Source organism: Chelonoidis abingdonii, chromosome 6 (genome assembly GCF_003597395.2).
Source record: "Chelonoidis abingdonii isolate Lonesome George chromosome 6, CheloAbing_2.0, whole genome shotgun sequence".
NCBI lineage: Eukaryota > Metazoa > Chordata > Testudines > Testudinidae > Chelonoidis > Chelonoidis abingdonii.
Window position 1 is genome coordinate 59739042 of NC_133774.1, and position 25548 is coordinate 59764589.

Sequence of the window (25548 nt, forward strand, 5' to 3'; positions counted from 1 at the left end):
ACGTCGATTTCCATCCACACTAACACTAATCCGATATAGTAATATCGATTTTAGTGTTACTCCTCTCGTTGGGGAGGAGTACAGAAATCGATTTAAAGAGCCCTTTAAATCGATATAAAAAGCAGTGTAGTGTGGATGGGTGCAGCGTTAAATTGATTTAACGCTGTTAAAATTGGTTTAACAGCGTAGTGTAGACCAGGCCTGTGTGAGCAGAGGTCCGTAGCCAGAAACTCCTAAAGTCTAAACCCACACCCAACACTGATTCCCTCTGCAGCCTTGAGCCTCTCCCCTCTGACTCATTTTCCTTTTTTATTTGTTAATTGGGGGTGGTGATACTTACACCATTAATACGTGTGAAGAGCTTTGAACGTGAAACTGGGCTGAATGTCATTAATACCCACAATGCACTTCAAGCTTGCAGACGTTTTCTGAGCTCTTGGAATAAATAGAACACTTTGGGTGTGTTCATGCGTGTACAGTCTTCTTTTTTATATATATGCTTTGACATTTAAAAATAAAATATATATTTAATCCCTGCAACCAATATTATTTTAATTGCAATCTCATCTTCACATGGTCTGCACAACTTTAGATAAAGACTTCCTACCCCGTGTCACTTGTGCAAGACACATTAGCATTGAAACTAAAGCTTTTGGTAAAAGCTATTCAGGACTGGAAGCTAACATAAACATTTCCACCCCAGCCTGCAGCTGTAAGTGTGTTTTTCCCCCTTCTGTGTCTGGGATCTTACTTTTCCAAGAAACTTTATTAAACAGTTTACACTGTGTTTCTTGATTAAGGCTAGGGCTAAATTTGCTTATGCTCAAGGGCGTAGGCTGGCAACTTTCCAGTCTAATATGAAATTGGATGTAAATAAGTTTTGTGAGTATTTTCTGTGTATGTGCGAGTATCTTTCATGCATGTGCACTGGGCTGGAATTATCCACAGAGATTACAAAGGTAGCAGTTCAGGGAAATATTCTGTGTGGTGAGGTCATTTTCCATAGAGCTACAATTTATATCTTAGTTCAAATGTCCCAATTAGTACATCAGTTCAGTTCTTACATTTCACGTCTCTGACTCTGTGAAACAAAATGTATGTTCTCAGACATCCATGATGGTGAGTGAGAATAAAAACTGATCTGCAGAGAAACGTGGAAAATTGAACTGGTTTGTTTATTTTCAGCTTCTGGGTTTGATTCCCCTGACTGGATACAAGATGTGCAGATTATTCTGGGGAGCATTCACAGGAAGAGCAAGCAATATCTGTACTACTGTCCTCCCTCAGCGGTTCCACTGAGAGAGTCACTGTACTGTAAGCAGAGCTGACCGCTCTGCCCATACTTAAAGTAGCTTAGCACTTCCAATATAAAACTCTTTTTTCAGTTATGTATGATTTTGCCAAACTTTAACTGTTCTTAAGTTCCCATGCTAAATTTCTGCTTCAGGCTGATTTTTTGGGGGATTAGGTGGGGGGAAGGAAAGTGAAGAGAAGTTTCAGCTAAAATATAAAATAGTTCATGGTGAAGCAGAGACTTGAAATTTGGCAGGAGGATTTGCCCAGTGTCAGGGATATGCCTTTTGCAGTTATTATGGGAATCTGCTGAAAACTGGCCAAAATATCTCAGTTCACGTACTCAGTGGTGACATGTTTGGCAGCTAAATTCTCCAAATATTCCATCTATACTGAACATGCTCCATTCTGGAGCTGTAGGGGATGAGCAGTGTATATTGGCCCTCTTCATTGCCAGGCACTGCTGTGGTGCCAGGTACAGGAACTGAAAGCAAAGAGACTCTCTCTCCTGTATATGCAGTGCTCGCTGGTGCCCAGGAAGAGTAGAGAAGGAGGAAGAAATAGCTTGACTGGAATACAGAAGGGGACAAATGGGACTGTTGCAGGAGCCAAAGGGTGGAGAGAATCAGATGAAAGGAAGCGGAGGGAGACGGGGACTAGGGCACAAGAACTATTTGCAGAGGTTAGACAGAAGCTATGGAGGGCAGGAGCCAAGAGACTGTATAGGAAAGGAGGGGTCAGGAGCCAGGGTGGTTGATCGGAGCAGAGGGGAACACAAACAGGCTGGAAGCACAGGGAAAGAAGAGTTTTATAACTACCAGAGCTCATTCCCCTCCAGAAACTGGAAACTGAAGAGAAATCCTGACATTTACATTCCTTTATTGTCATCAAAAAGCTGTGAAAGCCACTAGCACAATATGAGTGGGCCATGTAAAAGATAATGGCCTACTGTTGCTACCAGTTACTCCATTAGTTCAACTTGTGGAAGCTGATGTGTAGATATCAAGGTCTGAACTCTGCTGATGACCCAAGTTAGTGGTCAGTATGGTTCCACATGATGTAATTTGGGGGGGGGGCAGTTCTGTTCTTAATAAGGAAACTGCACCCCTCACCCCCACAAAAGCAACAACAACAACAAAAACCTGTATTAAAAGAACATTAAAGTTGCAAAGTCAACACTGAAAAATTAGGAAATGCCAGGATTAAAGTTGCCTGTGCAATCTTAATCCCCGTTGTGTATATGCATTATTATGCAGTCTTTAATTATACGATCACTTACTATTTTTTCTATAGGACCCCTCCCTCATTTAGTGCACAGGATGGACAATGCTCAGGGAACTAATCAGAGCTGTGTAATGCAGAAGGCATTTATCTGTAGAGTCCCTGTTGGTTGCAGAAGTTAGGTTTGTAATGAATTAGGAAGTGATTGCAGGAAAAGAAATGATGGTCTTATGATTTTGCAAGTTGAAGGCCACTCTCGAGAAATGGATTCTATCCCTGCCATTGCCAGTGTTTTGTGTGATTTTGGCAAGTCACTGAAACAATAATGTTTGCAGTTGACCACTAATCTGTTAAGTTTCTGGGTGTCTGGTTTTTAAGACACCCAGGATCAGACTTGGAGAAGTGCTGAAAGCTCATAATTGCAACTGAAGTTGGCTGGAGCTGTGTTTGAACACATAAAGTGCTGTAAGATGACTAAGTACTCTGAGAAATCCTGCCTGAGGGCACACAAAATTTGTGGACACTTCTGACAATTTTGGTCTCTGTGCCTCAGTTTCCCAACTGTAAAATGAGGATGGCAACAACTCACTTCACAGAGATGTTGTGAAGATAAATTAATTATGTCCATGAAGCCCTTAGATACAATAGTGAGAGCACAATAGAGCACAAGGTGGAAATTAACAATTCTGTATTTGATGCAGATTTGCATGGTGTCATAAACAGATAGTTAAGGTTAATGTCTCTTTTACCTGTAAAGGGTTAACAAGCTCAGTGAACCTGGCTGACAGGTGACCAAAGGACCAATCGGGAGATAAGATACTTTCAAATCTTGATGGAGGGAAGTCTCTGTTTTGTGCTGTTTGCTCTGTTTTTGTTCTCTCTTGGGATTAAGAGAAGCCAGACGTGCAACCAGATTTCTCCAATCTTAGTGAAACAGTCTCTCACGTTCAAGATAGTAAGTAATAGATAGAAAGCAGATTAGATTTATGTTTGTTTTCTTTATTTGCAAATGTGTATTTTGCTGGAAGGATATTCACTTCTGTTTGCTGTAACTTATACTTAGGCTGGGAGGGGGAGTCCCTCTTGTCTAGGTAAAGCTGAGACCCTGTAAACATTTTTCCATCTTGATTTTACAGAGATAATTTTTACTTTTTCTTTCTTTAATTAAAAGCTTTTCTTTTTAAGAACCTGATTGATTTTGTCTTTGTGTAAGACCCAAGGGGACTGGGTCTGAACTCACCAGGGATTGGTGGGGGAAAGGAGAGAAGGGAGAGGAAAAGCTTAATTCTTCTCTGTTTTGGGATCCAAGGAGTTTGGATCAGTGTACTTCTCAGGAAAAGTCTGGAAGGGGGAAGGGGGAGGGAAAGGTTAATTTCTCTCTGTTTTAGGATCCAAGGAGTTGGGATCAATGTCTCTCTCTCAGGGAGAGTCTGGGAGGGGGAGAGAAGGAGGGGGGAAGATTATTTCCTCTGTGTTTTAGAATCCAAGGAGTTTGGATCAGGGTATATCTCAGGATTCCCCAGGGAAGGTTTTTGCGGGACAGAAAGTGTACCAAACACTATATTTTGGTTGGTAGCAGCATTATCAGATCTAAGCTAGGAATTAAGCTTAGAAGGGACATGCAGGTCCCCACTTTCTGGACGCTAAAGTTCAAAGTGGGAAAGAGACCCTGACACATGGTTTGTGGTACATAAAATCAGGAGCCACATATTGAATCAGAAGGCTATAAAGAAATATTGAATAACTTCCCATTCACTGTATAAGACAAGGATCCTGTGGAAAAAATAGTATTTGATCATATTATTAAAGACTGTGTCACAATAAATACACACAAGCAACCTTCTGGCATTTTCTAACTTTTCAGTACTTGATTCTGCAACCTTAATGAGGTTCTGTTAATGTATATGTTGGGTACCATATTGTACAAAAGCAGTGGTAGCAGAGGCTGCATAGGGAATACCTTTGTCTTGCCCTTTTCTAGTCAGTTCTGCCCTCTCTTGGAGCCGTACCAGCTGGGTGCTGGACCCCTCAGAATCTAACCCAGGCTGAAGCTAGAATTTGTCAGAGATACATCAAAGACACTGCTGGGTAGTAATGATTATTAACACTTAGCACTTAGTTGTTCAAAGTGTTTTAAAGACATTGACTAATCCTCACAGTACCCTGATTGTTACCCCTGTTAAAAAAAGCGAAGAAGAGAAGTTGCATCAGTGTAAGCAAGGGGACACATTTTTCTTTTCCTGGATGCAGCGCTGTGCTTGTGCCTCAATTCAGCAATGTACTTGAGCGTATGCATAAATTTAAGCACATGTGCAGTCCCTTGATATCACTGTTAGATCCACTCATGCTTAAAGTTACGCGCAGATCAAAGTACTTTGCTGAATCAAGGTATAATGCAGATGTTGTGGGCCTCATATTAGATCTGTGTTTCTAAAATATCTTGGGAGGGATACAGGCTTGGACATGAAAGCAATAAATCACAGCGCTTGGGCTGTGTCCATAAATGTGTCCCATGGCTGTAAGAAAGCTAATGAGCTTCCCTGTTTTTATTATTTTGTTTTATTTTATTATTATCCTTACAATAAAATGAATTATGTTCTCAGTCAAGTAAAGACATGTCACATCCTCACAGGCATAATGTATTATTATCCAATTTTTGACATATTAGTGTGGCAAATTGCCGGTACTGTTCTGCTGGGTCTCGTGCTTTCTCTTCTCTGGGTTAGGTTCAGGGCGCTATTGCTTGCCTCTGAACCCGTTCTTAATCACTCCCCTAGTGTCCTTGGAGGAGGGGAGTGGAGAGGGAGGGACCTGGGCCCGCCCTCTACTCCAGGTCCCAACCCAGGGGCCCTGGGGTGTGGTGAACCCTTGACTAGCGTGTTCTTCCCTGGTTCTCCCCTCGTATACCCGTCACTTGGCGAAGGTTCTCGCCTCTTGCTATACAAGCCTGGTGCCGGCTCTTCACTTAGGGTTTCTGTGGCTTCCAAATCCACCGCAGCACTCCTACACAACTTTCTATTTCTCTCTGGGACAAACTTCTTCTCTTCTGGCAATCTGCACTTCTGCTCCAAATCCAGCCTTCTCCTTCAGACTACCACCCCTGTCTGACTGAAGTAAAACAGGTTTATATATGGGACCAGTGCTCTACTGGAGTCAGTGCTCTTAACTGGAGTCAGTGCTCTAATGGAAGTCAGGTGCTTCTAAGTGAGAGGGTCATGGAATGCAGTCCTAACTGAAGTACGGTGCTAATTTGGAGTCAGTGCTCTAACTGAAGTAGAGTGCTTCTAATTGGCCACAGCTGTTCTAGTTAATCTAAAGCAAACCTTCCTCCCTTGGCAGGGAATAAGGCCCCCTGCTAACACTCTTATGCTGCCCTCTGGCCATGCTGTATCACATAAGAAAGAAAAAACATCTTAATCTATGCCATGTGGATTCTCTCCTTAAAAAGAAATAGAAGAGTAAAGCACAGTGGAAGTCTGCATGTAATTGGTGTGTCTGGTAATACAGAAAGAAAACTAGGGAGATGACTGTATGTAAAACCAACCAATATAGTTGCTTTTTTTAGCTTGTTCACTAGAAATGGGAAATTGATTTAAAATGCCAGTGTGGGTGTTGCCCTGTGCAAAATAAAAACAAAGGCTGAATTACTTGGCTTATTTCATGCATTTGCATGCATCCCCAAAGAACAGATAGTTTTATGTTGGATTTTCATTCATTACTACGAAGTCGTTTTTAAGATTAGAGGACTTGACAATGACAGGAACATCCTGTTGACAAAAATGAATTCTTAAGATAAAACATTGGCTCAACCAGAGCTGATGGTTTGTTTCACAAGTGAAGAAAAAGTATTTCCTACTGTTTGGACACACATAATGGGCCTGAGCCTGCACTTGCTAGGTTCATCTGGGTATGTCTCACCAAATCAATTTTCTGCTATTGCAGAGGCGTTGGTCATTGGTGCACCTCAGTTCCTCCTATTCTCAACCTGTGGCACACAATAATTTAGTCTCCTGAGGGCTGTGATACTTTAGTCCAGGGAGAGTCAATTATTTTTTGTTAAGGTCCAAATTGCTTGGTCAAGGTATGGTTAAGGTCCAGAGTCCAGAGAAAATAATGAAATAATAATGATGATGATAATAATTAAGTAAAAAGATTCCAGGGTCTCTTCAGAAGTGTCTGCCAATATGGATTTGGCCCGTGGTCTGCTTATGACTACCCTTAATTTAGTCTGATCCCGGTTATTGGGCGCAGTGCCAGTAACTGGGTGGGATTTAGTGGCTTGTGATAAACAGGTCAGACTAGGTGATCAAGTGGTCCCTCTTGGGCTTGAACTCTATATCTCTTTACTGATGAAAATTTCCCATTTTATTTAAAACGTCATTATTCTCTTCTCAGATATCATTGGGAGGTGAGTCTGAGCAGGAATGCTGGATTGGGCCCAATATCTTAATTGGTAGCATTGACTGCCCACTTCGTCTCTTTATTAGGGTTTTTGTTGTGGTGGCAGGTGGGTTTTTTCCAGTATTTGTAACTTTTGGAAATTGAGAGTAATGCTTATGAAAATGAGGGGAAGTAGGTTTGTTTGAAGCCTGGCATACTGCTGTGGATAGGCACTATGATATCTCCACTCTGCACAACAGTGCTACTGTGCATAAGGGTGGGAACAAGGTGGCACAGAATCAGCTAGCTTTGGTGACTGCCATAAACTGCAAAAATAAAGCCCATTAAAGCACCTGCAGGATTCCAAAACAGGTGGAAATGCTTTTGAAAACCAGGGGCAAACAACCTTAAACAATCCAAAGGCTTTCACAAGGCTCAGGAAAGGAGCACCCTCGTACTCAGGCAATATGTCCACTGAAGCTGCGAATGATCATTTTGCAGTGGAGGAAGTCACTGACCCTGTGGAGAAATGTGGGGAGGTTTATTAGTGAGATCAAGTAGTCTCAGAAAAGTATATTAGCAGAGCAGGTTGCAGTTAAAAGCTCGGGGCCCCAACCCATAAAGAAAACTGGAACATTTTCAGGAGAGGTTTGAATCCTCACACCATCAGATAAACAACCTGGAATATCAGAGGCTGGCAGTAAACGTCATCATCCAAGATGAGTTAAAATATCAAAAATGTGATTTTAATTTACAGTATGTTGCCTAGATACATCTAGCACATAATTTGTTGCAAATCCTATTTGACAGTTTTGACAGTTTTTTCAGCAAGTAATTATTTCTGAACAAATTTTCCCATTATTTGATTTGCCTTGGGCCTGTAAGGATTTGGTCTTACATTGGTCTTGTCAATGCTTGAAATGCCACAGTGGTACAATTGCAGCGCTTCACTATAGAGACTACCTATGCCAATGGGAGAACCCCTCTCATCGTTGGTAGCTTGGTCAATGGAAGAATTTTTCAATCGACCCTGCGCTGACACCATCTGGAGTTACATTGGCTTAACTGTCACTCAGCGGTGGAGATTTTTCACATCCCTGAATAATGTTGACCTAACTTTTTAGTGTAGATTAGGCCATTATTATTAATACCATATTAAGGTACACAACCATATCTCTCTAGAGGTGATGAAATAACAATAACAAGGGGAAAGCTTCAGTGAGACTGTCACAAAAAAATGACTTCAGCCAGAGATGTGGTTGCCTGCCGGCCAACCTTTGTCCCAGAAAGAGGATTCTGACTGATAACTCAGAAGACTTGCAGTTTTTCAGAAAATCTAACTTTTCACATTTGGAAGCTCCACTTAAGAGACTGTCCTGGGAAATCCAATTGTGACAACAGAAAGGAGAAAACTCTGTCTCTTTCCAAATGTGCTATTCAGAAATAATTACTGAGTGTCACTCTTATTATGGAATACCTTATAGAATTACTGAATTAAGGCACTTCTGTTCTTTTTTTCTTTTAAAAACAAATTATGTAATTGTACTAATGTTTAGCTTCATATAAGGATTGTTTCCCTCCTTTGGCTTATTTATTTCATGTAAATAAGTCTCTAGATTTTGTGGTTGAGAATATTGAGTCACACTGGGATTTCCAGAAAAGACATAAACATATATGGTTGGGGGGAGGGATAGCTCAGTAGTTTGAGTATTGGTCTGCTAAACCCAGCATTGTAAGATCAATCCTTGAGGGGGCCAGCTGGGGATTTAGTTGGGCATTGGTCCTGCTTTGAGCTGGGGATTAGATTAGATGACCTCTTGAGGTCCCTTCCAACCTTGATATTCTATGGTTCTAATACAGAGGAGTTTAGGAAAACATAGGGATGCATAAGTCTGCTTGTCCCTGAAAGGGTTCTAACCTTGTTTATGTAAGTTGGAATAATGGGTTTGGAGGTAAGAGTGCTGGTCCCAGTTGACCAGTAGGTGATGTTATTTTAATTTAAATACAATACAGACGGCTAATATAATGTCCTCTTTTTCAAAGGAAAAATAGTCATTTCTCTTGTTGACTTTTATCACACAGGTCACAATGTGCTGTTAGCCCAGTTAAAACAGTCTTTTTAAACAAAGATAATATGGGCTTTCTGTAATAGATTTTACCATAATAGACAAACATTTCTATATTTTATGCCATTTCTAGTCTTGATTACCCAATTATTTAAAGACCCTTCTTTACTGACTGCTTGGTGTTAGAGGAAAAAAGTCTCTAATAATTATCATAGTAGGGAAAGTTGAGTTTATTTTTTTAGCTATCCCCAAATGGAACTTAAATAATTATATTTTAGAAAGGTATTTCCAAAGTTATCCCTGATTTCTCATAGGTGTCACAGAAAAAATGGATCTTCTAAAGAGGTACAGAGAAGGAGGATGTTGGCCTTTCATATTAGCTTAGGGAGGGTGTTCCCTGAGCTATGGGCAGCACAGATAAAGGTATAGAGATGTTTGTGAAAAAATCAGGCAGATGGATGTTGAAGGCCGGCATCACGGATAGACTGGAGCAATAAGAGGGTGTCATGAAGAATCATGAAAGTGAGCGGAAGCAATTTTAACTTGATGTGCTGGAGAAAGGAGAGCTGGTGAAGGGAGAAGTAATATTCAGGGCTTGGCTACACTGGAGAGTTGCAGCGCTGGTGATGGGGTTACAGCGCTGCAACTCACTCTGTGTCCACACTTGCAAAGCACAGCCAGCGCTGCAATTCCCTGGCTGCAGTGCTGGCTGTACACCTGGTCTGCTTGGGGTGTAGCGATTCCAGCGCTGCTGATGCAGTGCTGCTCATCAAGTGTGGCCACCAAAAGCGCTTTTATTGGCCTCCAGGATATTAAGAGGTATCCCAGAATTCCTGTCCACAACAAATCGGCAGAATGGCTGAACTACGAGCTCCCCGAGCTCCCCGGAGCTACTTATCTAAGGGTATGGTTACACTTGAAATTAGCGCTTTGAAGTGTGAATGTGGTCGGAGCACCAGCGCTGGGAGAGAGCTCTCCCAACGCTGCATGTAAACCACATCCTCTACTGGCGTAGCGTGCAGCACTGGGAGCCGTGCTCCCAGCGCTGCCGCACTGATTACACTGAGGTTTTACAGCGCTGCATCTTGCAACGCTCAGGGGGGTGTTTTTTCACACCCCTGAGCGCTAAAGTTGCAGCGCTGTAAAGTGCCAGTGTAGCCATACCCTAAAAAACAAACACAGCTGCTCTTTGCTCCAGGGAGCGAGCGAGCGGAGGCAGGGGAATTGCTCTGGAATGTTCACAGCTGTTTGCTTGAGGAGAGAGGGGAGGGAGGAGTCCGTGTTGAGCAGCTGCTTATGTGGTCTGAAGGCTATTTAGGAGTGCATAATTTGCATTTAGTGAATACGAGAGGGGTGGGGGAAGGGTCAAAACTTTTAAAATGATTGAAGGTAGATGCTGTGTATCTTCCAGTCCTTAGAACTTGCAAGGCAGGGAGCTGAGAACAGTGTCAGCTCCAAAAATCCACTCTCTCTGTCTCCCCCACGCTCCCTGTCACACTCCACCCCACACCCCTGTTTTGAAAAGCACGTTGCAGCCACTTGAACGCTGTGATAGCTGCCCACAATGCACCACTCCCAACAGCGCTGCAAATGTTGCAAATGTGGCCACACTGCAGCACTGGTAGCTGTCAGTGGGGCCACAGTGCAGCGCTTTCCCTACATAGCTGTACGAAAACAGCTGTAACTCCCAGCGCTGTACAAATGTAAATGTAGCCATAACCTCAGAGTGAGGAAATTTGGTGTCAAGGACAGCAGACAAGAGGAGGTTACAGTAATCAAACATAACTGATAAGAGCCTCAGTGAGTCTTTTACCAGTGTGGACCGATAGAAAAGGTCAGACTTCGGAATGTTGTGGAGGAAGAAGCAGTATGATTTGATTCTGTTCTGGAGAGTCAAAGTTGACCTCCAGATTATGGGACTGAGTGACTGGGAGAATGATGGTGGTGTCAAAAGTGTCAGAGAAGGGCAAGAGTGAGGAAGGCCTGAGAGGAAAGTTAAGGAGTTAACATGGCCAAAATGTAAATTTAAACTAATAACAAGACATCTAAGAGATATCAGACTTGCAGAAATGCAGGTTTGTTCAAAGAGACAGATTAGGAGCAAAAAGGCAGCTTTGTGAGGCTTCGAAGGTCTAAAATGGTGCTAGAATCTCTGTGACTAGATTGTTGCCTGAAGAAGCCAAACAAGACCACTCTCTTTGCTGGACAAAATGCTGCCACAACGTTGCCTGAATTTACTAGAGGTGAGCCTGCTCCGAGATCCATACTTTTGGAAGTCATTCAGGACCCTAATTTAAAAACAAAGCCAAATGCAAAACCTAATTTTTAATGTGAAGATCTGTGATGATTTAACTGTTGGGTGTTTCCTGCCAATATCCTTACTGGATCAGTACGGTGCACTCTGCTTCCATTTGATTATAGTCACAGTATCAGTAATTGACAGGGGGAGGTATAAGTCCAAAATACCTTATTTACACAGATTGGCTCTGCGCTCACATGAATTAAAGTCTTCACTTACAAAATGTAGTGTGTGTGTGTGGGAGGGGGGGGGGCACAGAGTTAACCATGTCGCAGTGGTCCTAAAGACGAACATTATATAGTTTATCCCAGAATGCATGAACAGAGTCTATAGTTATTCTTTATACCACAGTTTATTTGGGGATTAGGAATATTTTGCATCCATTCCCATCAAACAGTAAAAAGATGGAGCATAACACAGTTCAAGGTGCCAAATGGAACATTAATAAATAAATATGAGCATCTGGCATATACATATTTTCTGATTGCTGCCTGAAATCCTATGCCATACATTTCTTTCACTATGCAAAACATGAAACATCTTTCAACATACAAAGGGCTGAGTTTGCAATAAAATACACAGGAAACATTGTTTACAATATTGTTGCAGACTGATTGGTCCTGAGATAGGGGAGGGACAATGTGGGTGAAGTAATATCTTTTATTGGACCAATTTCTGTTGGTGAGACAAGCTTCCAAGCTACACAGAGCTCATAGACTCATAGACTTTAAGGTCAGAAGGGACCATTATGACCATCTAGTCTGACCTCCTGCACAATGCAGGCCACAGAAACTCGCCCATCCACTTCTATAACAAACCCCTAACCTATGTCTGAGTTACTGAAGTCCTCAAATTGCGGTTTGAAGACCTCATGCTGCAGAGGAAGGGGAAAAACCTCCAGGGCCTTCAACTCTGTGTAGCTTGAAAGCTTCTCTCTTTCACCAACAGAAGTCAATCCAATAAAAGATATGACTTGATCCACCTTGTGCATTTTATAGAAAACACTAGCTTTTTTCACCCCATTGATTGAGTATAAACAGTCAAAAACAGTTAAAAAACAGTCAAAAGTGAGCTTTGAACTTTTAAGCCTCATTAAAAATGTTTCTATATATTCCTTGCCCATGTAATTGATAGAGTAAATTTATAACTAGCACCTAGGGACATTAGCAAGAATGATCCACTTGCATGAACTGTCATTTCCTACCTGGTTTCCACTAACAGAGCACAGAGGAATGTGCCCCTTTCTCAGCCTCTAGACTGCTATGAGTATGTGTGACTCAAGTAATTGAAGAGAAAAGGGTAGAGGTTTCAAAGCATAAATATGACTTCACAGGAGACAATATACTTGCACCAAGAATTTTTTTCTTTTCAGTAAAATCTAAAAGCAATGTATATAATAGCAGTCTGCCTGTATTTTTAATGTGGATTTAAATTAAACAGGAAAACATTTTGGGAGAGAAAATTACTGGTAATTTGATTCATAAGGAAAATCACGGAGTGTAACACAGTTTACAGAGTTTAAGGCCAGAAAGGGCTATTAGATCATCTATCTGATCTCCTGTGAATCACAAGCCATTAAACTTCACCCAGATTCTCCTATATTAAGCCCAAAGTCTTTAGTTAGATCACATTTCAGTCTTTAGGAAGCCCCAGGCAGAGAACAGGAGGGAGACCAAGCTGTCACCAGAGCCTGATGCCCAGGCAATGGCAGCGATTTGATTAGGTGAGATATGGCCAGATGATCCCAACAGGTGAACCGCATCTTGTGCTTCAGAGGAAGGTGATAAACCCACAAGATCCTTGCCAGTCAGACCTGGAAGAAAATTCCTTCTTGACCTCAAACCTGGTGATCAGTTAGACACTGAGCAAATGAGCAAGCACACCAACCAGCCATCTAGAAAGGGTTCTGTGTAACACTTCAGAACACTGGTCCTCCCTGTTTGATGTCCCATCTCCTGCTGTGGCCAATTTCTGATGCTTCAGAGGAAGGTGAAAAACAAACAAAACACCACAAATCCAGAATATACGTGGCCAGTTCTGCACTGGGGGAAAAAATCCTTCCTGATCCCTGTAGGTGACTATTTGAAGCTATGAAACAAGCAGTTAGATTATGGGCATTATTTTAATGCAGGTCGGCAAGTGTTATGAACATGTTGAAGGGAACGCAGGCCATTCTGTTCTCCCCATAGTCCAAGAAGGAAGGGGATGAACAGAGGGACTCACAGATGACAGATTCCAAGGGGAGAAGGGACCACCTATTATATAAAATTAGAAGGATTAAGCAGATCAGGTAATACAGTAACTCCTAGCTTAATGTTGTAGTTATGTTCCTGAAAAATGCTAATTTAAGTGAAATGATGTTAAGCGAATCCAATTGCCCTATAAGAATTAATGTAAACAGGGGAAGTTAGGTTCCAGGGAAAAATTTTTTTTGCCAGACAAAGACATTTATATACATATACAGCATAAGTTTTAAATAATTTTAAACAAACAATTTAATACTGTATTCACCAGTGATGACTGTGAAGTTTGGTTGAGGCAGGGCATAGTGGAGTCGGGGCATGGGAGCTTGCCCCGCTCCGCCCATCCGGTGTTCCTGCTGGGGAGTGGGGTCAGGAGCTTGCCCACTCCTCGGATAGAATGCCAGGCAGGAGGAGTGGAGCAAGCCACCACGCTCCCTGGCAGGAACACTGGGCAGTTGGAGTGGAGTGAGCCAAACAGCCTTATAACGGAATATTGAGTGACTTTAAACGAGTATGTTCTCTAACAGATCGGCAACCTAGTAATGAAACAGTGTTAACCAGGACAACTTTAAGTGAGGAGTTACTGTGTGATAATTGTCTATAAAATAAACACCCTTATTCTAAAATAAATGTTCAGGTGCAATATAAAGATAACACTTGTCTGCTGCCATTCTATTTTGTGCAATGATCCTATCAGATGCTATGAGCAATGAGATGTGTGACTGAGCCAGTACTTGGCTGGGAGGAATTTAGCAGTTTTTTGTTGCTGCAGAAAGTAATGGTGGTCATTCGGCACTGAGTGAGTATTGAACCAGGGTGGTGCCCCAGCATGGTGCCTCAGGTGACAGAGGGTGCTGCAGAATTTGCTGGGCTAAATTTACAGAGAGTCTAGATGGGTGAAATTTGCACATTCTTCCAGCCCCTCCACCAATTACGCCATTGTAGACTCCCTTTAGGACTTACCTTGATGAACAGTTAGTGCACGGCGTGCTGGGGTATAAACAGTGAATCTGTGTCCATGTGAATTAAAATTTCCCTAGTGCACATTGACCTATCCTGCACATTAACTGTTCATCTCAGCAAGCCATTGTTTAGCAGAGCTGGCTTGACAAGCAGCAGGGTTGGGGTGAGTATGCTGCACCCTTTGAAAGAGTGTACAAGTTCCACACCCACTCTGAAGGCACAGTCACTCCCAGAGTTCTCCCTTGGGCAGTGCAACTTCACAGTCATCATCAGCGAAGGTGAGTGGGGATCAAGCACAATCTAGCCCTATGACCTAGAGGGTATTTATATGGTATCCTGTCAGTACTTTAAATCACAGTCCTGCATCTGTGGCTTAACTGTTTTTTCCATGATAACACATTTGAACATCTTGTACAATTTAAAGAGTCATAACTCAAATACATGGAAAGGGTGAGGACTGGCAGAAAAAAAAATGGAAATGAGAGAGCACATTTGGTTTCACATACAAATGACATGTAATTTCCAATAAGTCAAAGGAAAATGATTGTCTTGCATTGAAGCCTAGCTGTTTTATTTGAAAATCATGTTTCTCAAAATTTCATTTGTTGGGCCAAGTATGGAAAATGTCATAGTGTACTTTTAAACTCATCTAACTAAAAGAAGATCATGTTAAATAAATACAGCATGCATGGTTGTTTAGGAAAAACTATAATTTGTTACAGTGCAAGGGTTCAATTCCTTCCAGCGTCTAGTTAGGCTAAAAAAAAAATAATGTGATATTACTAATATGCCAATGTATTATTTTGGTTAAAGTGTGTTAAGCAGTTAAGAACCATTTGAAAACAGTGCTGTCAAGTGATATTACTTTAGGTAGGTAATGAAAGCATTTGTGTTTGTAAAATACATCCTCAGTCAAAAGTACAGTAGAACCACAGAGTTATGAATACTAAAATTAAGAACTGACCGGTCAACTACACACCTCATTTGTAACGAGAAGTACACAATTAGGCAGCAATGGAGGAAAAAACAACAAACAAACAAACAAACAAATACAATACAGTACTTGTTAAGTGTAAACTATAAAAAAAAATAAAGCGAAAGTTTTTTAAAAAAAGATTTGACAAGGTAAGGAAACTCTGTGCTTGTTTCATTTAAATTAAGATGGTTAAAAGCAGCATTTTTTTCTGCATAGTAACATTTTGTTCAGAATTACAAACATTTCAGGATTATGAACAACCTCCATTCCTGAGGTGTTCTTAACTCTGAGGTTCTACTGTATTTGTATTAGAAAGTTCATTTATGTAACTGTCCAAGTTGTTTGTAATGTTTATAAATGGCGGATCCTTTTTTTTTTTTTTTTTTCAGATGCTTTATTCCAAATATCTATGCTGCCCTCTTCACTGCTGCTCTCGTACCATTAATGTGCCTGGTGGTGGTATTTGTGGTATTCATCCATGCCTACCAGGTGACTCACCAGTGGAAAGCATATGATGATATTTTCAGAGGAAGAACCAATGCTGCAGGTAGGACACATGGGAGGATTCCATGAAGGCAAATAAAAACATTGAAGGCAATTCTAACTTAAAGTGGAATTCAGTCTAGTGCAGAGTACCTGCACAGAAACCCTGATTCAGTTACGTCCTTATGCCCATGCATAAGTTTAGGCACATTAGTAGTCCTTTTGAAGTCAGTGGACTGTACTTCCATGATTAAAGTTATGCACATGGTTTGTATCTCGCTGAATTGGAGACAAAGGCCATTGCACTACTCAAACTTTTAATATGGTCTTGAGCAAAATATAGGATATTGTGTGATGTGTCTGCACTAAAGTGAACATCATACTTAGGGAATAAGGAGTTGATCATGTTTATTTATGGTTTAGAGTTACTCCTTTTGTTTTGAAATTTCAGGGTACTAGTCCCCAGTAAATGAATAAAAGTTCTGTACATGAGAAACATGCTAGTTAAAAAAAAAAATCTGTTTCAGGCACAGCAGGGATGGGTATTGATTGGTCTTTCCTGTTAGGATAATTATTAATAATACAGTGTTCACTAAACCAAGTTCTAATGTGCTCTTCAGCAATTTAGGCCAACACATTAATAATAGGGTACTGTGTGGATGACTTGTAAAAGGAACTGTTTTCTTTTCATAGTTTCTGAATCAAATTTAGCTTCGATGTAACGAGGTGCAATTCCATAGGCCAAGCCTGAATTTGGCTATTAGGTTTTATAAACTCTCAAATGGTGCTTGAATCAGTTTTTATATGTAAAGAGAGTTTCATCTATCTACAGAAAAAATAAGTTGAATAAAAGAGAGGAAGTGAATCACTACCAAATTCACTTCACAAATCCAGAATATGACATTATATAAATATATAAAAGATACCTTTGTTAGATTCCAGTACTAAAAGCTGCAGTGATATAGTTTTAAAACCTTAACTAACTAAATAACTATTTACTAATTAGACAAATATTATATGTATTGTATATGTGCCAAAATGTCATGGCATCCAGCTTTTAGAAATATATCTTCTGTAGTGCAAAAATAAAATATCAAATATATGGAGTCTGTTAATTTCCTTAAAGTTGAATTTGTCCTTCACTGGTAAAGTACCAGATTAACTAACAGGAATATATGTTTGTATAAGATCCAAATGACAAAATATAACAGTTTGTTTGATATGTACTTAGCATTATATGGCTTGTTTGCACTTTGTTCTCTAGTTACCCTCCAGAGCTAGAAAAGGCAATGCCTGCAGCCTACCTAAAAGTGGCACAGCACACTGTGTGACAAAGAATGATTCCTTTATTCAGTGGTGAATAATACTGTAAGTTCAGTTACAAGGAATCCTTTTTCATATTTCAAAGAATTTTGATCCACCATCTTACTCTTTAATGGGTTGTGTATGAAGATGTTCGGTGAATCTCCTGTACATGAAAGCCCTGGAGGCTTAAGTCTTTTGTCTAATTAGAAAGCAAAGTACAACACATTCACAAGCAATGCATGCTTCCCTGTTCTGACCAGCTAATATATCTCAATGTAGGTCAGAACGAGAAGTTCACCCTCTAAATTCACTTCATCATTAATCTTTTAACTAGCATCCTTTTGCCAGTCTCAGTAATGATAGATTTTGTGATGTGGACACTAATTCTCTAGGAAGTGGGCTGAGATCCCCAGTTTTCACACTGGCCATTCACTGAACTGTCAGATGTAATGACATTTAGATCCAGACCTGTAATAAAATCTGTGCAGACACAAAGATTCATCCTTGCAGAGCGTATTGCAGGATTGGGGCCTTTGTCACTGTGTACTGAGCCTGAATTCAGGTCTGCTACTTTGAGATGAAAGTCTGATCATTAATCTTTTTCTATCTGTTCCTGGGAATTTTAATTTTGTATTTATAATATTAGAATTACTAATCTGTTGCATTTTGAAATGAGGTGTAATACATTTGGTTCAGTCAAGTAAGATGGGAAAACCAGATCAATGCAAATATGTAAAATTCATTGGCCTACTTAACTACTAGATAACTTTCAATCCTGTTTGCACAGAACTAGTGGATTCAGTCCTATCCAATGTCTATTAAGGTAAGACAATACTTAGACAATAACATACATAAAGTCAACAAGGTGGATGCAGAAAATACTAATAGTAACCATGCCAGGGTGAATCAAAGGCATGAACTAGTAGATATGAACAAAGGCATAATTAACTTAGGGCTGGTCTACACTACGGGGGAAAATCGATTTTAGATACGCAACTTCAGCTACGTCAAATATCTAAAATCGATTTACTCACCCGTCCTCACCGCACGGGATCGATGTCTGCAGCTCGCCATGTCGATTCCGGAACTCCGTCGGGGTTGGTGGAGTTCCGGAATCGATATAAGCGGGCTCAGGGATCGATATATCGCGTCTAGATGAGACGCAATATATCGATCCCCGAGCAATCGATTTTAACCCGCCGATACGGCGGGTAGTCTAGACGTGGCCTTAGTATGGGTTGTCAGGGCTTTGTTGTAAGCCAGTACAAAAGCAGAGTGGAAAGGGCATTGTGAGGTGTCTGGAGAAAATGAAGTTGTGAAGAATGCATGGGCTAAATGAAATGTCAATAAGAGCTTCTTTTTATCAGGAGAAGAGGGGTGAACCTTCTAGTAGTCATATATCATCAAGGGAAATTGGCCTTTAATTATCTTAGGACTTCTGCAAGCAGACTCATTCCCCAAGGAAAATATTACATGCAAAAGCAGCAGAGAGTCCTGTGGCACCTTATAGACTAACAGACGTTTTGGATCATGAGCTTTCGTGGGTGAATACCCACCTCGTCAGATGACATTCATCTAACGAGGTGGGTATTCACCCACAAAAGTTCATGATCCAAAACATCTGTTAGTCTATAAGGTGCCACAGGACTCTCTGCTGCTTTTACAGATTCAGACTAACACGGCTACCCCTCTGATACTTATTACATGCAAGTTGCTTTCTGGTATAGTTGGCAGTATTTATAGCTTTTACAAGGGTAATATCTAGTTATTACTATATTCAGAATGTAAGTTCCTTGAGATAGGGGGCCTGTCATCTCACTTGCCTGTGAAATGCACTGAACACATATGGCACCATATATATAATAAATAATCATCTTTTTGACTGCCTTGTCAAATATTTCTTTACTGTCACATGAGCAGTGGCTGGATCACTGAACCTTCTCATGAGAATATACACTGTGTTTTAAGGCCTACTTTACTTTTATTTAAAGTTTTCCACTGTATTTTATTTTACATTTGCATAATCAAAAATTGAATGAAGGAATCAATCATTTGGACTATAAAGTGGATTGAAAGCTGGCTAGATCATCAGGCTCAGTGGGTAGTGATCAAAGGCTCCATGTCTAGTTTGCAGTGGAGTGCCCTAAGGGATCAGTCCTGGGGCTGGTTTTGTTCAATATCTTCATAAATGATCTGGAGGATGGCATGGACTGCACCCTCAGCAAGTTTGCAGATGACACTAAACTGGGAGAAGTTGTAGATACGCTGGAGGGTAGGAATAGGATACAGAGGGACCTAGACAAATTAGAGGATTGGGCCAAAAGAAATCTGATGAGGTCAAACAAGGACAAGTACAGAGTCCTGCACGTAGGACAGAATAATCCCTAGGCACTGCTACAGATAGGATCGAATGGCTATAGGCAGCAGTTGCAGAAAAGGACTTAGGGGTTACAGTGGATGAAACGCTGGAGATGAGTCAACACGTGTGTCATTTGTTGCGAAGAAGGCTAACGGCATTTGGGCTGTATAAGGTAAGGGCATTCCAGCAAGATCGTAGGGACGTGATCATTTCCCCTCTATTCGCATAACTGAGGCCTCATCTAGAGTCTTCTGTGTCCAGTTTGGGGTTCCACACTACAAGGAAAGATGTGTAAATTGGGAAAAGTCCACAAAGGGAACACAAAAATTGTAAGGGGGCTGAGCACATGACTTATGCAGGAAAGGCTAGGAACTGGGCTTATGTTAGTCTGCCAGAAGAGAGAATGAGGTGGGATTTGATAGTTGCTTTCAACACCTGAAAGGTGGTTCCAAAGAGGATGGATCTGGACTGTTCTCAGTGGTAGCCAATGACAGAACAAGGGAGTAATGGTCTCAAAGTTTGCAGTGGGCGGAGTTCCAGCTTGGATATTAGGAAAAACTTTTCCCTGCCGGAGGTGGCTGAAGCACTGGTAATGGTTAACCTAGGGAGTGGTGGGAATCTCCTGTTCCTTAAGAGATTTTTAAGGTCAGGCTTGACAAAGCCCTGGCTGGAATGATTTAGTTGGGGATTGGTCCTGCTTTGAGCAGGGGATTGGACTAGATAACCACCTGAGGTCCCTTCCAACCCTGATAGTCTATGATTCTATGCAGAGAACTGTCTGATGTCTCTAGGTAGTCCTCTCTATGAAGAGGGTATAAAGTGGTGCAAGTGACATCGTGATGATGTTTAAAGGACAGAACCGTGCAAATACTGAAGAAAAGTATCTGCACATGTATTAGGATATAAAAACTGATGATTCAGTTTGCTGGTATTTTTGAACTCTTTTTTTCATGTTGATTCCAGTGAGCAAATAATGTTTGCAGAAAGCAAGTGTGTCACAAATTCTCATTTATATATGCATTTGCACACAAATATTCATACAAATATATACTCGCAGAAGTGTTTATGTGGTGATCTTGAAAGCTGTTTGGGAGTTAGAAAGTTATAAAAATAACATGCAATATAGACCAATTACCAATGTGAATAGTGAAAAACAAATATTCACAGCAGTCGTTTCAGAAACAATCCACAGGCTAAATATTTTTCACACAATTTGCTGAATTTTTATTTGTTTTGAGAGCACTTCTTGTTTAACATTTGCCTCATCTACTCTCTTTGGATCTTAGTATAATTTATGGGAAAAGCTCAGACAAATTCTACTTTATTCTTTAAACAACAGTGGGTTTATCTCCTAGAGTGCTGGATTCTATGGTCTTTTTTTGAACGGAACTTTCATCAACTTCAGTAGGAGTTTTGCTGAATGAAGTTGGAATGGCACAATTTGTCCCAAAATACCATTTATACCACTGTAAACTTTCAAAATAATTAGAGCTCTAGGTGGCTAACCTAAGCTAGAAGTGTGAGTCCAAAAAAGAATCTTTTCCCAGAGATTTGGAAGCATAACTTTTAAAGCAGCTTTAACTTGTACAGCTTTCTGTTTCACAGCAAATCAGCCCATGTCTCCCTAAAAGGGCAAAATTTTCCCCTTGGATATGAATGAAAGTATTGTACTGCACTATCAGTATGGATAGATTATTATCAATGCCAAAAGGGGTTCCCACGTGTTCTGGGTAGTGAGCACAGAATAGCAACATTGGATATTATCATATGGATCTCAGAGGAAAATTTCACCTTAAACCAGCTTCAGGGATGACATGTTTTCACATGGATGAATTCCTTAGGCAGTTAGAAATAGGAATAGTTCTTTAGGCTATTTCGCAACTGTGATAGGGAATAAACAGATTGTTTTCAAATTAAACATTCAAGCTTTTATCTTTCCATTTATTTTTCTTCAATGTCTATTTTTACTGGAGACTGTATAAATAAATTCTGCAATCTTCAGGCATGTTTGAGTTCTCCTACATCCTTGTGCCAGCATCACAGGTCACCAAAGCAAGGCAAGACATGGTTTCACACTCTTATTTCACTGATTTTGAGTGCATTTCTTTTTTCAAAGGCACAAAGCAACATATAGAGATCTTTGCTCTCTTCCCACCTTATGCTTTTTGTAGAGGGCAAAGGAGGACTGGAATTGATTGTCCTCCTCTACTTTCCAAATGAAGATATGAACACTAAACTTCATCACTGCATGATAGCATCTCCATTGCCATATGTTGTATCAAATTGCATTGGAGGTAGCTGGCATCAGGTCAAGGAGAGAGAGGGGAACAGGAGAGTCAAATTTTTATTATTTGGGAGAAGAATGAGTGTCTGATCTAGTCATGAAAAGGAGAGTGCTGTGAAGAAAAAGACTAGTTTACAAGAATGTATTTATTATCTAAGCAAATCAGAACTTTTTGAAGATGTAAATTTGGTTTGCCTAGAAAGGAGAATTAAAGTTTGGACTGATTCAGATTATCTTCAAACCAGTTTGCGCAGCCCTACTACAAACATGTTCTGTTGAATATGAGAATTGTTATATGTACAGAGCATCTCAGTAATCATCTCGACAGGAACCAAATGGAAAGTGTACAGTGGTCAACACCCCTCAGGAGAATGAATATTGAGGTTTAGAGAATGTGATGCTGCTGACATTGAAGTCAGGTAGCATGGGAACAGAACTGGGTCCATAATTAGGATACCCTAGCTATAGGGAAACTGAAACTGGACATGATTACAAATTTAACATTCTCTTTCCACAAATATTCCTCAATACCTTGATTTCCTTGTTTTTCTGTGACAATTCCTGCCAACAAGCTTATTTTTAAGAATATTTGTGGAAAGTGAACACAAAGATGGTATGAGCACAGTTGGCTCATTCATTTGAATTTCTACTATAAGAAAATGTTTTTCAGTATTCACCCAGCTCCATATATTCACTTTAAACATACAGCTCTTCATGGCTTGCTAAGCAAGAGTCTTTGCAGTTTTTACTGAACTTAGGTCTCCAGTTAGCCAGTGAAATTCACATTGCATGAATACCATTGTCCCTCCAGACCAGCCAGGAATACAATATCTGAAAACTTAATCCAGATTTTGCAGTGAGTCTTCAACGCTAGCCAAGAACAATTAAGAGAAATTAGAATCTCACTGCCAGTTCAACAACCTAAAGGGGGGAAAGCACAACAAGCAATATTTTTAATCATTCTTTTTATTGACTTTTACATTTTTATAAAAACTGTAAACATTGCAGGCAGAGGAAAAATAGGCAACATAATAGCAAAAATACAAACATTTAGGAGTGCTTGTGAGTGTGCACTTAGTTCTTTTTTATTTGTTTTTCATAACAGGATATTCCTTATGTTCCACAAGCAAAAAAAAAAAAGCATATTCTGCATAAAAAGGCACATACACCATTTCCAGTTTATTAATTCGTAATTTATTTCACATTTTTCCTACTCTTCTGGCTCAACCATGGCGTAAGTATCCCAGATGGTCTTGAACCTTTTGATAGTTCTTCTTTGTGATGAGTCAGATTTAAATAATAAATTCAGGAAACAGTTATAAGATACAGTTAGGCTATTTTTGTTGTACAAACAGCAAAGGAACTTCTAAATATAATATCTTGTGTTTACAAACAGAAGAAAAGGAAAATTGGCCATTAACATTCTAGCAACCAGCAGTTTCAAAATCAAGGGTACTATGTTTACCAAAGTCATTGTTTTTTTTATATATTGTTTTTTCTTATGTAAAAGCTGAATTTATCAGCAGAGCTTTCCCTTGATACCCTTGAGACAGATTAGTATATGTTTCTATATGTCTTCTATTTGGTGAATGGGCATATTAATTGTTAAACTGTACTATGCCTTCGCTTTGGCACTATAGCCTCCATCTTGGGATGACACACCTGGGAGGTGTCAGGGGAAATCCTTTCATGTGGGAGGGCTAATAGTGGAGAGCAATCAAGAGCTGTCAACCTGAATGGTCTTTCATTCAAATGGAAGCACCCAAGAAAATGAGCTTGCTGCAGCCTCGGAGGAACCATTTCTCCCAATGTGCACTTCAGGTGGGCTAGAGCTAAGCAAGAATCAGCTGGCAATGAACTTGAAGCCACGCAGTGAGGCTCACCTAACAAACTTCATAAAAGGGAGACTCTCTCACGGTGGACAGACCAAAACCAGAAAGAGGAGTGAGGGCACAGAAGAATCCTGGACTCTTTGGAGGACTCTAAGACACAAAAAACTCTGAGGAGGGATGTGGAAAATGAGACAAGTGCTTATCTTTCCATAGATCTGTATCTCTCTCGTTCGTTGTCTTTCAGTAACATAGGATTGGTTTAAAGGTGCCTTTGTAAAGTCTCTGGGTTACTTGCTGTAACTGTCACAAAGTCCCCAAAGGGTGACATTTTGATCCAGAGTGCCCATGAGGGTGAAGCTATGGAGAGGGCATACAAAAGTTACTGGGGAGTCTTAAGAGATCCATACTTGTCTTGGAGGCCTAAAGCAGCTGAGCTGCAGGGCCCCAGATTTCAGAAAGGGGTACCAGCACTGGAGTCTGTATCCCAGGAGTGTGCCTGAAAGGCTGGATGTAGAGCCAGTGTCTGGATGCTGCTCAGACTCAGTAAGCTTAAGAGCACATGGGATCCAAGGCTTTGGGTCCAGAAACTTGGTGACTGTCTGCAAAGGGGGAGCTCAGCTAGGGCTGTAACAACTCTTATCATCCAGTTTTACTATTACAGCATAATCTCCTAAAACTCACCAGCCCAATAAGGCAATTGTTTCCCGTTTGTGTCTTTTGCCACTTTTCAGCTGCATTATGGTAATTTGCCTTTTATAGGTTTTCCTGCTGCTTTGCCCGAAGTTGCAATTTATTCAAAACTCTTCTGGCTGATTGCTCATGATAAGGTGAATGGCTGGTCACACTACTTCTAGACAGAGGTTGCTCTGTTGGTATTCTGTGAAGCAGTGGGATGTTTTTCTAATCATCTAGTCACATAGATTACTTCTTATGATGATACTCTGACACTTTTTATAATCTTCTGTTCCCGGAACTTGAATCTTACCCTACAAACTGGACTTCAGGCTTTGTTAATTATTGTTGTTATGAATTCGTTGTTAGAGAAGAACTAAACTCTTAGTATGGGAACGTGCTTCTCTTTAATGTTCATTGCTTACCTTCATATTCCCTAGTTTTAACAACTGCAAAGTGTGGGGCATTCATGTAAATGGCATTTTTGAAGAAGGGATTAATTAATGTTCACTCCACACAGTATTTCATGTGTCGTAGATTCAAATTGTGCCAACAAGTACCCAGTGCTTCTGCTCTCCCTTACAAAGTCGGGAGACTGGCAATGTCAAACATCATAATGTAGTAAATATATTGCCTACAAGGCTAAAACAGGTTAAGTGAGTTGACAAAACTGCACGATGTTAAAGTGTGTTGGGAATTATGAATTCACCGTAACTCAGACTTGCCAACATGTGACATGAGTCATCAAAACTTGTGACAAGGACCAAAAGAGGGGAACACCTGTTTGCTCCCCCTACTTTGCTCACCCCTTATTTGCTCCCTTTGTTCCTTCCTCAGTTTTCTTCTGTTGTTTATTCTTCCTCTTCTCCCCATATTTGCTCTCATCTATGCTTTCTCCCTGTTTTTGCCCTCTCATTTACAGACCTTTCAATTGCTTTGGAATGTACAAAGGCAGTGGCTCCTGGCTTTGCCAGGAAGAAAGTGGTGGTGTTGGCAGCAGGCACTCACAACTCCTCCCTGTGCCTGTCAGTGCCTGTGTATGGTGAGGTGTCACTACATACATGCAAGGAGTCTGCCACATGCAGGCACTCCCCCTCCTCCATTCCGTTGTCCTGACAGGCACTCCTCCGTCTTTTGCCCAGAACATCGCGGGTGCAGTACCCCACCTCAGG

The 25548-nt window shown here is 40.6% G+C and overlaps 1 protein-coding gene across 1 annotated transcript in view; it reads left to right on the forward strand.

Annotated features, from left to right (window-relative positions):
- Positions 1-25548, forward strand: part of ADGRV1 (adhesion G protein-coupled receptor V1) — a 460423-nt gene that overhangs the window by 371137 nt on the left and 63738 nt on the right. The window contains exon 88 of the mRNA XM_032764111.2: positions 15831-15988. Coding sequence (XP_032620002.2) covers positions 15831-15988 — 158 coding nt within the window. The remainder of the gene's footprint in view (positions 1-15830; positions 15989-25548) is intronic.